This window comes from Cavia porcellus, unplaced genomic scaffold, assembly GCF_034190915.1.
Source record: "Cavia porcellus strain 051 isolate PalLab524CR breed Dunkin Hartley unplaced genomic scaffold, mCavPor4.1 scaffold_32, whole genome shotgun sequence".
Classification (NCBI taxonomy): domain Eukaryota; kingdom Metazoa; phylum Chordata; class Mammalia; order Rodentia; family Caviidae; genus Cavia; species Cavia porcellus.
This window is the reverse complement of record NW_026947515.1, coordinates 13281797-13298570: the sequence shown is the minus strand read 5'-3', so window position 1 is coordinate 13298570 and position 16774 is coordinate 13281797. Positions and strand designations below refer to the sequence as shown.

Genomic DNA, 16774 nt, shown 5'->3' with positions numbered 1-16774 from the left:
GTACACGATAACAGTGATTTCCAGGAATTGCATAGAACCAAAGCATTACCAAAATAGGAACTCAGAGATTATCCAAAAGAAACATCTTTTTAAATAAAAAAAGGTGACTAGCATCTTTGTTATGTTAGTGTATTAAATGGGTTTCTTTTTTTTTTTTTTTTTCACTTTTTTTTTTTTTTTTTTTAATCGGTACCGGGGATTGAACTCACGACTGCCTGCTTACAAGGCAGGTGTTTATGCCGCTGAGCTAAATCCCCAGGCCCCTAAATGGGTTTCTTAACTGAAATATAAGAAGAACTTTGGGTCAGGTTTCAAAGATTCCCTACCAGATCAGCAGGGGAGGGAGAGTGGAGAAAAAAAAGTCAAATGACTTTTTGGGACCTAGGTCCCATTTCCTATTGTGGCTCTGCTGAGTGTACAGCCAGCACATCACCTGCCAGGCAGAACACCAGGAGAACAGGAGCTGGTCCCTGGAGCCCTTACCTGTATGTTCTGGAATTGCCACAACTCCCTTGCCTGTTCAAGGTCACTCCGGGCCCTTGCCTTACAAGAGGTCACCCACGCCTTCCCACTGTTTTGGGAGCTCCCACCCCCATCCCACCTGAGTTCTCTACAGTCCAATGTAATTTCAAGAGCAACTAAACCAGGGAAGATATTTGGGGCCTGTAACACCCAGAAGGAAAGGGAGCTAGGAGGTGGCCTGGGCTAGGCTGAGGGGAGGGAGGTTAAGACAGATGCGGCGATCGCCTGGAGCCCCACACTGAAGAGTTATGATCTTACAAATGCACTAATGGCAGCTACTGAGAGCTTCTAAACACACATATTGGAAAAAAGCAGTGTTAAAGCCACAGCCAGCTCCCACGTCATACTCTCTAGGATGGCTGCCATAGAAAAGACACATAGTAAATGCTGCTAAGGAGACGGAGGCCACAGAAGCTTGCACACCACTGGTGGGAAGTTAAAGTGGGGCGGTGCATTGGGAAGCTGTCTGGCAAGTTTCTCAAGAGTTAACCATGGGACTGTCATAAGACCCAGAAATTCCACTCCTGCATGCGGATCCAGGAGAAATCCAAACTTCTGTCCACACAGAATGTTCATAGCAACATTGCTTATTATGGTCAAAAAATGGGACAATTCAAAATATCAGCTGATGAATGAGTACAGTGTGGCACATCTTTACAACACTATTTGGCAATGGAAAGGAATGAAGTACTGATCCACGCTACAATATGAATGAACCTTGAGAACATGGTGACAAAAGCTAGACACAAAACTAGACATTATATGAATCCACTGACAGGACATGTCCAGAAGAGAGAAATCTACTGAGACAAAGTGGATGAAGGATTGCCTAGTGATGGGGGAATACAGGGTAATAGCTAAGGGGTACAGGATTTCTTCTGGGAAGTAGTGAAAATGTTTAAAATTAACTGTGATAATGGTTACAAAATGCTATAAATATACTAAAAGTTACTGAATTAGGTTCTTTAGATGGTGAATTCTATAGCATATTAACTATCTCAATACTCTGTCCAGGTTTTTTTTTAAAGAAGAGATGGTGTTTTAGGAATATTTATCCAGCAGAGTCAGGCTGCGGACATGGTTCCGGATACCCATCCGCTGCGTGTCTAAGTCTAGCCGAGGCAACTGTGTCCCAAGGGCCTGACTCCTACCTAAAATGAAGGGACGCCAGTGATGAATGTCTTGCCTGCTTTCACATTCCAGGCAGCCAAGGCTTCCCTTTCTCACTCCCCTCCTCTGAAAGTAGGGAGCACATCCGTGTGGCAGAGACAGTGAGGACAGACCTGAGCAGAAGCTTTGGAAGAACGCTTCTATGTGTCCCCTGGAGTCCTGGGTTGAGCCAGAAACATCCCACAAAGGAAGAAAGGCTTGAACACATTTAGCTAACTCTGAGCTTTCTGGGATACCTAACACAGAGTTAGAGGGCACTGGATTCTAACAAGAGAACGACAAAGGCTAACGGCTGGGGCAGGCATACTGTGACACACACTGCTTATCTGACAGCTGTGCCTCTGGGCTTGTACCTCTGCCAGTCATCTGAATTTAACAGTGGAATCCTGTTCACAGATATCCCTGCAGACTTAACGAAGATCCCCAGACATGCTTAGTGTGAGTTCCTTCCATTCTCTATGGCCCAAGTCTCAGACAGCTATACAACCAGCTATATAAATCTGTGTCGTGAACTGAGCAGGAAGCCTTGCTCCAGGCCTACCTGTCACCATTCCACAGTCCTCTGTTTCTGTCCCAGGTGTCAGATGAATCCTTCTGAGGAAACACATTAGCTAGCTTTTGATAGCTTATAATGTATCTTTTGATAGTTTATAATGTAAAAGTGATGACATAGCAAGTTTACTAAACCCAGAAAACACAGAGAAAGAAAAAAAAAAACACCCATGATTCTAAAACTCAGGCTTTTTGTTTCTCTGAGCATTTGAGCTTACTTTTTTCTGGCCTTTTTTCTACATAGAAATGAAGTTTTGATGTGGCTTTTGGACTTGTTTTAGACCTGACACATACTTTTGTAAGTCATGGTCAGCTGTCATTTCACAGAAACTGGGTGTGCTTCTCCCACAGCAGGAACAGAAGGGCTTGCTATCAATCCAAGAGCAATGGCATCCAACTGGAATTACAAGAAAGCCCATAATTCTCCACTATTCTTGTCTTGACACTCAAAATACTACATGTCAAACTTTAGGCACTTCAGGGAGAATTTGTTTTTAAAATTGTAGTTTCCTAAGCTACTCATGTCCCAAAAGCCACTTTTCAGGGCTGGGGATATAGCTCAGCAGTACAGGGTGTGCTTAGCATGAAGGAAGCTAGCTTCAATCTTCAGCCTCCCCTGCTTCCAGGTTCCAGTTTCCAAAAACAGAGAGGAGAGAAAGCGTCTGTATTGGCACATGCCCTATGCAACTACAAAAGACAGCATTTTTACCACCTATATTATCTTTGCAGGAAGTGGACTTGCTGGTGTGTAAACCACCACTCTGTTCCATGATTGCAGTGCTGTGTGATATAGTCTGCTCTCTCATTTTCCATAAGAAATGGTCGTGTTTGTGACCCCCATCCCCACCCCACCCCAAGTTCTGCTCTTGGTGAGACTTTTCATGGAGATTTCCAGCCTTGGCTGCTCCAGGCACAGACTGCTGTGCTAGCAGGAAATTAACTTCAAGCTCTGTCTGGCCAAATGCTTTAAAGGAAGTAGCCTGCAGTCTTTGATACAATAGGAATGGCATGACTCCAGTATACAAGGAAGCAAGGAAATTTACAGCCTCCTTAGATACTGAGCATAAAGCAACAGGGAACTCTACATCTAACTTATCTGAACTTAGTGGGGTGAAATACATTCGGAATGTGTGTGCCAAAGCCAACAGAAGAAGTGACTGTTTTCCTTGTGTACCTACTAAGGCTCATGGAACCAAAACCCACACTTTCCATTTTATAGTTTTGCCCACAACAAATGAGAACATACAAGGAGCCTCTTGGCTTCTGATGACTTGTGTGTATGGTTTTTTCCCCCAGTAACATTAGTCTATTTTTGACTGGTCAGGAATTAGGGAGATGGCCACCCTTGGGAACAAAGAATCTGAGACAGCTTCTATAACTAGGTAAATTGGTATCCTTAGATAAAACAGGACTTATTAGTAAGGAAGGCTGTATTGTTAGCTTAGTAACTGTACCTGCCTCATTGGGGCATAATAAAACTCTTAGGAAAATACAGTACCAATACAGTAGTTTAATGTAGGCCAGGTAGCATGAAAACAATGCAACAAACAAAATTCTTAATCAAAAGGCAACTGAAAATCTTATCATACACATTCTAAACGGCCAGGATCAAATGACAATAGACAATCTCAGAACTAAATACACTATGTTTTTGGCAGTTTAGAGTCCTGAAGCTTCCTGAGCAAGGAAGAGCTCCTGCTGCGAAGCTCCGACTGGAGTGGGGCAGCCCTGGGGGAGGAGGGACACTGGCTGTGAACTCAGCTGAGTGCCCTTGAGGACGAGGCAGCCCACCTTGGCTCACTCGCATGTGCCCTCAGTGAATCCTCCCCGTGCAGCTCGGTGGGCTAAATATGATCATTTCATTTCACTGAAATACAAAAGCAAGTTCAGGAGAAGCTTAGGGGATCATTATAAATTTGAGACTTGCTCCTAAAATTCATATGAAATCAGAAAAGACCCAGAATAGCCAAAGCAATCTTGAGCAAAAATAGCAAGGCTGGAAGTATCTCAATACCAGATCTCAAGTTATATTATAAAGCTACAATAAAAAGTAACATGGTGCCAGTGCAAAGAACAGATGTAGAGCAACCCAGAAGACATAGAAGCAACCCCACGCACCTGCATTTTGACAAAGGGGCCAAAAATATACACCAGAGAAAAGGGAGCCTGTTTAGCAAATGGTGCTGAGAAAAGTGGGTATTCATCTGCAAAAGAGCAAAATGATCCCTGTCTCTAGTCCTATACTAAAACCAAATCAAAATGGGTCACAGAACTAGATATAAAAACAGAAGCTTCTGAAACTTCTGGACAGTGATACAGGAGAAACACTTGAAGCTGTAGACTTCCTGAATGGAACTCTAATAGCCCAGAAAATAGTATTAAGAATCAACAAATGGGATTACAGCAAATTAAAAACCTTTTGCACAGAAAATGGAACAATCAACAAAATGAAAAGCCACCCTAAGGAATGGAGGAAAATTTTTTATTAACTACTTTTCTGATAGAGGAATAATATCTTGCATATAATGTAAAAAGAATGCAAAAAAATTAACTCTCCCAAAACAAATGACCCAATCAAAAAATGGGCAAATGAAATAAGTAAATGCGTATCAAAAGAAATACTACAAATGATCAGTAAGTACATTTAAAATGTCCCATCATCTTTAATCTTACCCCAGCCAGAAAGACTACCATCAAGAACACAAAGAACAACAAATGCCCGTGAGGATATGGGGGGAAATGAACGCTTCAGCAATGTGGTGGGTGTTTAAACTAGCACAATCACTATGGAAATCTGTATGGAGATTCCTCAAAACCCTAAACATAGAAATTCCATTTGAGCCAGCAATCTCTCCCCTGGGTGTATTCTTGAAAGAACTGAAAACACTGTATCGGAGTGATAGATGCATACCTTTGTTTATAGCACCACAATTCACAGTAGCTAACTTACGGAAACAACTTACATGCCACCAGCAGATGAAGCCAGAAAAAAAATGTACATATACACAATGGAATATTAAAGAAGAGTGAAATCCTGGCATTTTTAAGAAGATGAATGGAACTTGACACCATCACACTAAGCAAAATAAGCCAGACTCAGAAAGTTAAATATTGCACGCTTTCTCTTATGAGATACCTAAAATATAAATAAGTAAATGAATAAAGTAAGAGATGTTATATGTGGGTACCAGTTCCCTAGAATGGACGTCATGGGTGTATGAAGTGACACATGAAGTCCATGTATTACAAACAGGGACTAAATAAATAAATATATTTGGGGTTTAAGATCTTCAGTTACTGCTCCAAATAATATAAAAGGTCTGAAAGGTCACATTTTGGTCAATCTGCCCGTAGTCTTTGCAGAGGAAATGCTTAATATATCCCTGGGTCCCTTTATCTGAGACCAAAAAAAACTTCCCAATAATTTTTCTTGAGATAAAAGTTATTTCCTTCATAAAAATATATATCCTTTCTAATAAGAAACACAAATAATCCCGTATTTTAAACCTTACTTTCTCTGTTTTGTCTTGCAAAAAAGAGTGAAGCAATCCACGCTTGAAGAGCAATAACTAGAGTCATTCATTGCATAACAACTCTGGTGCCAAGAACACCCCCCACGTACTAGCGACGCACAGCACAGCCTGGGCTGCAGGAGACTGCTGCACTGTGTATGTTCCCCTCAGCACATTCTCTGATGTCCGTACAATGACAAAATCGCCAAATGTATCAGAATGCATCCCCATCATTAAGTGACACCTAACTGTATATTTGATAAAAAATAAGGGCACATGGAGATAAACTTCATTTGTATAGAAGCAGCATGTCTCACTGCTGAAGAAGCCCTGACCTCCAGCCTGAACTCCTAAGCACACAGCAGGTATGAGGGAGGAGCAGACTGGGTTTAACTGCCCACTTTTTCAAGGAAACTGAGAGCCAGGGAAGCTTTGTACTTTTGGTAAATTGGGTGGGACCTTTCACAAAGTAGTGCCCAACTCAGCCCCACTTCTCCCCAGCACTCCATCCAGATTCAGATTCAGAGCCTCTCGGGAGAGTGCATCTTTCTCCCACTCTCTGCACCCCGCGGTCAGATGCTGGTTCCACCCTATAGCAGGCTGTAATCTGCAGAATGGTCCCTAAGGGAACCAGTGCTAGCTGGGTGGGCTCCTGGTGAGCACCTGCACTATCTGTACAGATGAGATCTGTGGTTGCAAGCACATAGGATGTCTGCAGTAACTACTTTCCAGATTGCTTCAACCTTACATTTCTAAAACAAACACTACCATCACAATTCCTTTCCTTGCTGTCTTAGTTACTTTTCTCTTGTTGCTGAAACAAAATACCTGATACCCAAAGTTAAAGGAAGAAAGGTTTATTTAGCTCACAATTTATATAGGTTTCAGTTCATAATCAACTGGCTCTAAGGCAGGGTAATATGGCAGACAGGCATTCCAGAGAAAAAATAGTTCATGGCAGGAGAAGGTAGCAAAGCCACAGAGGACAATCACAATTCTATGTCATATATCTTATTCAGAGTACTTAGGGTGGGTAGCACTCACACCCTTGATCCTAGTGCCCTTGATCCTAGCATAGCATCATGAATCAATTCCAGTGTTACACACTCTGGATCTGGGGTCTCTGAGAAAGCCCCACCTATGACTGCATAAGGCTTTGGAAGCAGGGGTGGGGGGATCCAGACACAAGCCATAACACTTGCCATCTTCCCTTTTGTGAACTGTGCCTTGAAATTGTTATTTCAGAAAACTTTTTACTGGTCTCAATGACTGAGACTTTAAAGCTCTGAAATCTGAACCTGGGAGCCCAGCTCAGTGGTACAGCATATACTTAGCATATGTGACACTCTGGGTTTGTTCCCAGAAACACACCCACTTACACATATGCACATACACACACACACAGAAACAGAGACATCGGGGGGGGGGGGTGAAGTTAAAAGGTTCTCCATATAAGTGAGATGACGAGAAGGAAATGAAATACAGAAAATGTTTATTGCACATAAAATTCTGTCTTGGTCTCTTGCACAAATGTCACCTCACTGACATGCTCGGCTGATGCTGTGGGATGCCTGTTACTATTCCATGTTACAAATAAGGAAACAATAAGGCTCAAAAAGTCCAGGTCATTTGGGTGGAGCCACAGGAATCTTGAAATTCCATGAAAGTCAAAGAGTTAAGAAACTACAGTAACTAGAAGGGGCCTTTTTATGATACTAACTTGTAAGACAATTTATAAATACTAACCTGAATCACTGGATACATACATCATTCTCATGTGATGATTCCCTCTGCCCCTTTCCTGAAAAGGATTCCTTCTCAGTCACTTTTAGCTCAATGAATTTCATAAAATGTCAACATCTATTATTTCCATCTAACAAATTCAAACTATTCCCATTCTTAAAAATCAGACATGTGTTAAACAGTGCTAACCCTTGGGAAGGAGAACCTAGTCAGGTACCCTAGCGTCTGGCTCAAGTAGAGGAAGTGCTTTGTACTGTAGTAAAACACATTCTTTATGTTCAGATTATCTTTTGCCTAGCCATGCAGACACACCAAGTCAAAACTTGTTTATAATTATTACATATACTGCACACTAAATCACCACAAAAAAGGGTAAGGGTAAATACCTTTCAACTTTAGACACATGGAATCTCCTACGCAGATACTTGACATGCCTCACCCATTGCTAACACAGGCTTCTCCAAGGCTGTAGCGAGCAGCTCTCCTGGAGGATCTCAGCCTGACAGAATTTGAATCTTCCACCATGAAAACTTCACGGTGAATACTATCAGGACAACACAGCACACACACCACTTCAGGTGTTCAGTCCGGTTAGAAACACAGCTCGGACCAGGTGCCTGGACGTGAGAACCGGAGTGTTGGTTCTGCTGTTGAAGCTCACCTGTTGGGTTTGCAGGAATATCCAGGAGGGTCTTCAGCAACTTCATGTCCTTGATGTTGTGGATATAAATGGACTCTTCCAGGCAGACCAGCAACCTCTGTAATCACAAAGATCTTAAGTCCACTGCACGGACTCTGTGACAAGGCACCTACCCAAATCCAAACTGCTCATCTTCCACTGAATCCTAACTTGATCTTTTAGGAGAAAGGACTTTGATGGTATCTTCTGAAGACCATCTGTATTTATGGATATGAAGGCACACATTACTACCCACTTGAACAGAAGCTTAAAACGCAAGCTTTTAAGACATTTTATATAAAAATGAAGCCTGCCAACCAGTCCCTTTCCCTCCCTCCCTTCTCCTCCTCCTCCTCTTCTCTTTCTCTTTCTCCTTCCCTTTCTCTCTCTCCCTCTCTTCCTCTCTCCTTTATCTTTTCTTCCTGGTACTTCCCTCTCTTAGAACAGTGATTCCTGAACACTTGATCATATTAACTTTTTCATTTAAGATCATCTGGGGTCATCATTTGATCTTTATTTCTACTTGATAAGCTACCTTTCAGTGCTGGTGACAAGGTCTCTTTCAGATAAATGTGTGTTTCTTTACAGTCTCTGTATCACTGTGTCTCAGGTTTTATTCCTCTCTACAGGTTGAATCTCCCTGATTCAAACTTCTAGAACCGAACTTCCGGGAGAACATGGCGGACAGATAACAGCAACTACCGGAGGCTCTCTGAAAGACTCGGCTCAGAAGCCAGGAATGGTGCGGACTAAGGAGACATAAGCAGGTGGAGATATGCTCTGCTGACTCAGGAACGAACTGGGCTGAGAGAAACCAACTTGGAATGCAGTCCTGGCGCTAAAACAGGAACAGAAAAGCCTCGGTGTGGAGTCTGGACCCCGCGCCATTGTAAGCTGTGATTTGGGTTTCCCGCCGCGTGGCGGCTGGCTGCCTCTACAGTGGCTCGACAAGGAGAGAGACACGCAGAAGCTCTGAGAACGGCAATCTGCGAACGGCAGGGAGGCGTGCACTGACTTGTGGTGAGGTGAGTGAGAGAAACTGACACTCTACCACAGTTTGACTCCAGCAGAGGACTTTCTGGGCCCGAGCAGTCCTGCGGGAGCAGGGCACGGTGGCGACTCCAGCCATACATCCCCCTCTCGGGCGGGATTGGTGAAAAGTGCCTGGCCTGCGTGACGCTGCTGGCGGACCTGGTAGGCTGTCCCAACCCAGATCCCAGAGCCTGACGGTGGCCGGGAGGGGAGACGCGTAGGCTGCCTGGTCCGTAACTCCCTGGTGCCCAGCGGTGAGCGGGAACACCTAACTGGCGCAATTCGATCAGGCTGTGGCTGACTGGGAGAGAAGCTGGGCCTCTTATATAAGCTTGCATATATAAGGAACAGAGAAGAAGAGGCAGCATGGGAAGAGGCAGCAACAAGAAAGGCTCCTCGGCTCCCAATTCTGAGAATCAGGCAATAGCAGACACCGCACCAATACACATAAGGCGCCATATAGAGAGCCTCATAGACCAATTCAGGAATGAATTTATCAACGACCTGAAGCTAGAAGTATGCAGAATAGTTAGAGAAATGCTAAGTACCACCCAAGAAAAAACAGGTGGTGGAATAGAAGAACAGAAAAAAAGGGGAGAACTGTTTGATGGAGAAAACAGAGAAAGCATAGAATACGTGAAGCAGGTTCAAAGGGACTACCAAGATACTAAGAAGTCTATCGAAGACTGGCATAACAGCTTGAAAGAAACTAAGGACAGACTATCTGAACTGGAGGGCAGACTTGTAATATGGGAGAATGAAATGAAAAACTTCTTAAAAATAACAAAGAAACAAACAGCAATAATACAAAGACAAGAAGATGATAAGAGGATCCATAACTTAAGGATTAAGAACATAAAAGAAGAAGTAGGGACACAAACAAGTGAACTACAAAAGCTACTCACAGAAATAATCCAGGAGAATTTTCCTAATTTAGCAAAAGGTAAAGATACTCAGATGTATGAGGCATACAGGACCCCAGCTACCTACAACCCAAACAGAGCAACACCCAGGCATATAATAATAAAAATTCCAGAAATTCAATACAAGAACAGAATATTAAAAGCTGTCAGAGACAAGAAACAGACCACTTACAAGGGAACACCCATCAGAATTACAGCAGATTTCTCTGCACAAACCATCAAATCACGAAGAGCGTGGGGGGAAATAATTCAAGCTTTGAAAGATAATAATCTCCAGCCAAGATTGAGATATCCTGCACGACTGTCCCTGGAAATTGATGGAAAAACAAGGTGCTTCCAGGATAAAGAGGAACTGGGGGAATTTGCAACCACCAATTCAACTCTACAGAGAGTATTGCAGGATATTCTAAAAAAAGAAAAATACAAAGAATCCAGAAATAATGGCAGAGAGGCCACAACGAATGGAGCAGGGAACAAAATGAAGAAGACAAACTGACAGCTACTGAAAAAGAGCTCAACAGAAATGAGGCAGAGAAGATTGGATGATAGGAACAGCTATTTTGAAGAAAATGACATCTTAATAGGTAATACTGATTTAGTATCATCTTGTTTTGAAGTCTCATCTAGCTTTTGTCCTTCTGTCTCCAACAGTCTAAATAGGCTGTATCTTATTGGATTTTATTATGTACGATAGTATAAGCAAAAACCTTTTAAAGACAAGGAGATTATACAGAAACCATTGTTCATTTTCTGTTAGTTGATTCTAAATACTCTGTAATGCTGTCATTCTCTTGAATGGTTTTACATTGCTTTGATATACTTAATGCTACAGTATCCGAAGTTGTACTCAAGGATTTCAAAGAAAGAGACAATATGGTAACTACTTTTAGGTTAGGATTATCTGGTGGTGAAACACTATTCTGCTTAAATGGTTATGTTTTGATCTGCACTGTTTCGTTGTTATGCCCTCTTTTATCTCAATCTCCACTCCATTATTTACTTTTTTATCTTTATCCTTTTAATTAAAGGAAAAAAATAGCAGGATATATTATAATAACCCACTTTGACTTTTCATTACCTTGATTTAAAGCCCTGTATTACTCTCACCATCTGGTTTTTAACTGATGTTCCCCTATTCTGTTTTGCTGGATAGTATCAGGTTCAAAAGTTTAGCCATCAGCTGTAAAGATAATGAGATTCATTATGACGCCCATTCTTGTTGACTTTTATCTACTTTTGAAGACCTACAATGTCTCCAATGTTTTGGTTTTGTCGGTTTTATTCTTTACTGTTTTGTTCAATTGTATTATAACTAACGATATAGGCAATTCTATTAGAGATAGCGGGAGGCATTATGGTAACCATTGTTGATCACCTTGTATTATGTTTTTACATTATCTATTATGTCCACCCTTTTGACTTGACCGATTCAGTTCTGTTATGTCACATTTGGTTTTACTCTCTTCCAAAAAAGTAATAAGAACTGTGGGAGCAATGAAACCCAAAATGTGTAATAGTCATGGTACAAAAGAGAGGAAAAGAAAGTGCTCCAAACTATATAACTGCATGTATATTTAAGTGTATAAGATAGAAAATGATATCACAGAGTTTTATTGGATCAATGAACAGAACTGTTTGCAGTATCATTGATGGAATGTCCACTTTACAAGCTTTAATTTTGTGACTTGAACAATTATTTCTAAGATGACAATATGTAATCCATTAACTAGTGATTTCCTACTGTTCATTTTTTTTTCTGTAAATCTGCATAACTTGTACCCTTTCCCTGCTTTTTTTTTCTTTTCTCCTTAAATAAAATTAAAAAAAAAAAAAAAAAAAAAAAAGAAACTTCTAGAACCATCTAGCTAACTTTGAGCATCAGCACTTAAAACTGCTCTGATTTTTGATCTACAGATTAGGAATGCTTGACCAGCAAAGAGTACACAAATGTTCCAAAATCTAAAAAGCTCTAAAGTCTGATATATTTCTGGTCCCAAGCTCTACCTTCCTTCCACACTCTCCTCTAGATCCACTGTTGTGCCATGCTCTACTGCCCTGGCAAAGGGAGGAGCTGGGAATCCCTGATGCTGATGCCATGAAAGTCAAAGGGCCCTGTTCCCACCCAGCACCTCTCTCAGGCTCTCCCGCCCCAGTGCCTCTGATCCCTTCTTCCTCCTCCTCCAGAGCTTGCCAGGTGAAAGGCTCTTGCCAAGGTGGTGCTATGTGTTTCCAGTCATGGAGGGTGGAGCCCAGCCCAAGCCTGGGGCAGGCACTGGTGGTCAGACTCTGCTTTCTACACCTGGAGCCTGTGTGAGGCTGTAGCCAGGAGTAGGCTGCCTTAGGCTTGGATGAGCACCAGAACCACCCAGGAACCAAACCCTGGACTCCTCTTCAGATTCCAGCTGGGGCATCTTTAATCAAGCACTCCAAATGATTATGATGAATACAAGGTTGGGGATCCAGTGTTCTCAGGCCAGATCCTCTGAAGCCCAGGAACACCAGTTATAAGGAAAGGAATCCGAAAATATTACAAAAAAGGTAGCAGGCTCTCCTCCAGGCAAAGTTTGTTTCTACTAAGATGCCTGTTAGGTCAGAAAAATGGAAACAATCAACTTTAACTAGGTAGGAAAACAAAGTTCAAATGCTTCATTGTATTTTAATTAAGCCTCTGTGCCACAGCTCTGAGACTGGGTGCTTAGCTGTTAAAACAAAGTTCTAACAGAGTCTCAAAGTTAATGACAAACACTAGTTTCTCAGTGACGTATACATTCTCTAATTTACCTGATTGCTTTGACTTTTAGCAGTATGTACCATAGTTTGGACAATTTTCCTCTATGCTTGTTTCTTCTCTGAGGTTTCTGTATCTTCCTGTGTCCCCTCCCAGCCCTGCACCCCATCCCACAACAGCAGGGCCCACGTGAACCTCCAGGCTTGGCTGATGTGATCTACATCATTTCCCATCCACTGGAATAGTGTCATCCACTCTGCCCTCCCACTCAGCCAAATTTCCAGGACCCTCCCCTCCACTGGCTGCAGAGAATTATAAGGGAGAGAAAGAGAGAGAAAGCAGCAGAAGGGAACAAGGGGGCGCTTCATCTTCTTTCATGTGAAGAATGTTTCTAGAATGAGCAAAGCCTGCTAACTGCCTTCCGCTGTTTGTCTATCTACCTACCTACCTATCTGGTATTTCACACAGAACTACATTCTCAGCTCTGTTTTTTTCTGAGACGCGGTCTTGCTATGTTGCCTAAGCAAGACTAAACTTTCCATCCTCCTGCCTCAGCCTCCTAGAGTGCAGGGATTAGAGGTGTGTTTCCCCATTCCCATCCTCCTGCCTCAGCCTCCCAGAGTGCAGGAATTAGAAGCATGTTTCTCCATGCCCAGCAATAGCTGCTTGCTTAATCAGTCTGCATCAGAACCATGGCCTTGCCTTCAATTCAGCCTAACCTTGGTCGCCTTGATTTTTGTTCACTTTCTTTGTTTTTAAGTAGTATTCCTTTGTAGCAATTTAAAAAATACATTGAGTCTGTGGAGGAGAACCATAAATTTAGTCGCAGAGGCATCAATCCAACCAGACTGTAGCTCAATAACCAGAAGCAAAGGTCAAAGAACTGTAAAGCTTTATATATATTAAATATACCTGGTTTATTATCTTTATCCCAAAAGACATTTCATCAAGTATAACATCAAGTAAAAGGAAACATATCACTGTTCCTAAAGACTTTTCCTTTCTGTATATTCAATAGAAAATACAGATTTGTTTCCTTAAAATTCCTTATGTCTTAAAATTCCTTGCTGTCTTAAGAAGGGTCTGCGTGCCCGAGATGATGCAGCAGGATGGCCACCGCAGACAGGACGGGCACACCTGCCCGTTTCCATTGCTCCCAGTCAGTGGCTCTGCAGTACTGTGGACCCCTAGCTGCCAAGGAGGGACTGCCATAGTGAGGAGCTCTGAACCCAAACCTGAAACTTCAGAAAAGCAAACCCCAACACTTTTCAGACCAGTCTCAAGTCACTTTCTTATGCTAAAGAAAGAACTGTTAGATCTGGCTTCCTGCTAGCTTGGTTATCAACTGCTGAGCAGTGCTGAGTACGTGGTGCTCACCCAAAGATGGGGCATGAGACCCTCTGGTTAATAGCAGCTGGCACTGAGGCTTAACGGACTCACACACTTGAAGAATCTTTCCTAGTCCCATTCGCTAAAGAAAATACCAGACAAGAACAGAGAAAGCATACAAGTAAACACAATAGATATGATTCCAGGGCTCTTATCTTTAAAAAACATTTGACTAAACAGTCTTAAAAAGATAATTAGGTCTGAGAAAAAGACATTTAACTTTTATATACAGGCTACTACTGCGTGCAAACGTAAGTTCTCCAATAAAAGTTAACATGTGCCTAACAGATCTCAGAGAAAGAACTTGGGTGGAGAATTCTGCTTAGAGATTTTGTGTGGAACACTCTCAAAACCGCCTTCCCCTTTCTTTTCTTCCTTCTGCCTGCTCCGCCCTCACTGCAAAGTCCCCACATTTCATTTCCCAAGCCATTTTTCTACCACCCTGCTTTCTGTGGATTTAAGTGGATATCCAATCTAAACAGCTGATTGACTCAAAGCAGCAATCTCTTCCTTCTCTGAAATTTAAGGAGGCACTTTGTTTCAAAAAAAATAATTAGTACTTAACAGTTTAGGTACAAAGACAAAAGGAGGCCTTAGTGAATCAACCACTTCCATCTTCCTGGGAATATTTACTTGAACAGAGCTCTGGACACTTACAAAAAGATCTCTTTGTTTATTTATATAATAGCCAGGAAACAGACACTTTTTCCACCAAGTTTTAAAGTACTGAGCAAAACTGCCATGGCCTCTGCTCTCATGGAACGTAAAATTCAGTAATTTCAGAGGAGATCTGATACCCCAAATGCTTGCTTCACAAGAGCTTATATTTTTAATGCTAATGGATTACATATATTGCATATATAATATAGAGTAATTCTTCCTTCAACAAAGAAAATGCTACAAGAAAACATCTTTAGGGGTTAGCTGGAAAAAACGGAAAATAGAAGCATAAGACTTCACAGCTGAACTTCCAGGAAAGTCCAAACAGATGACGGAAGAGCAATTTTCCCATCTGCCTTCAGAACTAACCCCAAAAGACCACACTCTGCCCTTGGGCGTCTCATTTTTAGAGGCAGAACTATCAGCTACAACGAATGCGACTGTCTGGCCAAGGTCACAAGACGCATTCTTCTAGTTTCACATGCACGGGTCTGTAACCTGTATGTCCCCCTGCTGGGCAGTGCTGAACCCCTGATTCAACTGGATTGCGTGGGACAGTCACGCATGTACCACTGGTGGTTCAAGCTGGTGGGAACATGTTAAGGTGACCCTGCAGAGGTTCAAGGGACAGACCTGAGTCAGAGTTCTAAGCTGTTTTGATTGCTACCAACCCAGTAACCTACCAGGGGCAGACAGGACATGGCTGACACTCGAGAGAAAATGCAGGCCAAAGGACCAAGGAAAATTCAGCGCTAAAACATAAACAAACTGGGTGGATACCATTCACACTATGCCTGTGGAACCAGACATGCAAGTTAAAATTTAAAAAAATCATTATTAGCATTTAATACTTGTTATTTACTATTTCAGTAGTGAGAGCTGAACTCATAAAATTCACACTAATGCACACACATCCCAAACATGCTAAAATCGTCTTTAGCATTTGAAGTTTAATTAACTGTGGTACCATAGATTAAATCTAGTGTCTTATACTAAGCCACATCCCTAATGCTTTATTTTTATTTTGAGAAAGTGGCTTGCTGAGCCACTAAGTTGTCTAAGTTGGGCTCTAACTTGAGATCCTCCTGCCCTAGGCTCTTAGAGAGCTGAGATTACAGGTGTTTGTCACCACATCTGAATTGTTTAAAGGACTCGTCTTTTTTTCCCTATGGCTCTGGTGAGCAGAAAGCATGCAACCCCAGCGGCTCTCGCTGCCTTACCTGGCGGTTCAGCTTTATGGACAAGATGTTGCTGGAATAGCTGTAGTTGCAGATCTCTGTGCCTTTCTTGAAGTGATAGACGTTCATCTGCCGTGGTTTTGTGTGGCTGACCACCACCACCAGGCTGCTAGAGAAGAGGCGCTCCACGATGTAGACATCGGGGATTTCATCTGCAGGGAGAGCGGCAGCCAGGTCACCCGGATGGTCACTGCAGGGGACTTGGTCACTGGTGCTGCCCATGAGCTGACATTCATGGCTGCCCCTACTACCCACTTCCCACCAGGCAGCCTGCGTCATCTCTCAGGGTAGCACTCGGTGCAGGACATGCTGGTGACCAGAGCCCTGGGACACAGTGTGTGTGAGGGAATCAGTGCCCCCGCCCTCACCAGTTCCAAAGGTTCTGTTGTTTGCCCTGTAAACACACTCAGAATCTATCCTTGCGCTGAAAGAACTTTCAAAGGTGAAATTACTAGGTTGGGAGCCAGTGTGTTAAAAATTGTTCTTGTTCTGCTAGAAGGTGTCATTCTGGGGATAGGCTTAGTAACACAGTTAAATCTGTACCGCTCAGGGCTGGGGATTTAGCTCAGTGGCATAAGCACCTGCCTGCCAAGTGCGAGGTCATGTGTTCGATCCCAGGTACAAAA

At 42.5% G+C, this 16774-nt stretch overlaps 2 protein-coding genes across 3 annotated transcripts in view; one reads left to right on the top strand and one right to left on the bottom strand.

Moving 5' to 3' along the window:
• The window catches only part of Arsg (arylsulfatase G), a 148704-nt gene extending 136727 nt beyond the window's left edge, over positions 1–11977 (top strand). For both annotated transcript variants that reach the window (XM_063241953.1, XM_063241954.1), the window contains one exon: positions 8808–11977. Coding sequence is in view for 1 of the 2 variants with exons in the window: in XM_063241954.1 (XP_063098024.1) it covers positions 8808–8822 (15 nt within the window). In the remaining variant the exon portion in view is untranslated. The remainder of the gene's footprint in view (positions 1–8807) is intronic.
• Wipi1 (WD repeat domain, phosphoinositide interacting 1) overlaps positions 1–16774 on the bottom strand; it is a 37395-nt gene that overhangs the window by 15744 nt on the left and 4877 nt on the right. Inside the window, exons 3-4 of the mRNA XM_003465235.5 lie at positions 16131–16300; positions 8161–8257 (exon numbers count right to left, since the gene is read on the bottom strand). Of these exons, the coding sequence (XP_003465283.1) occupies positions 8161–8257; positions 16131–16300 (267 nt within the window). The remainder of the gene's footprint in view (positions 1–8160; positions 8258–16130; positions 16301–16774) is intronic.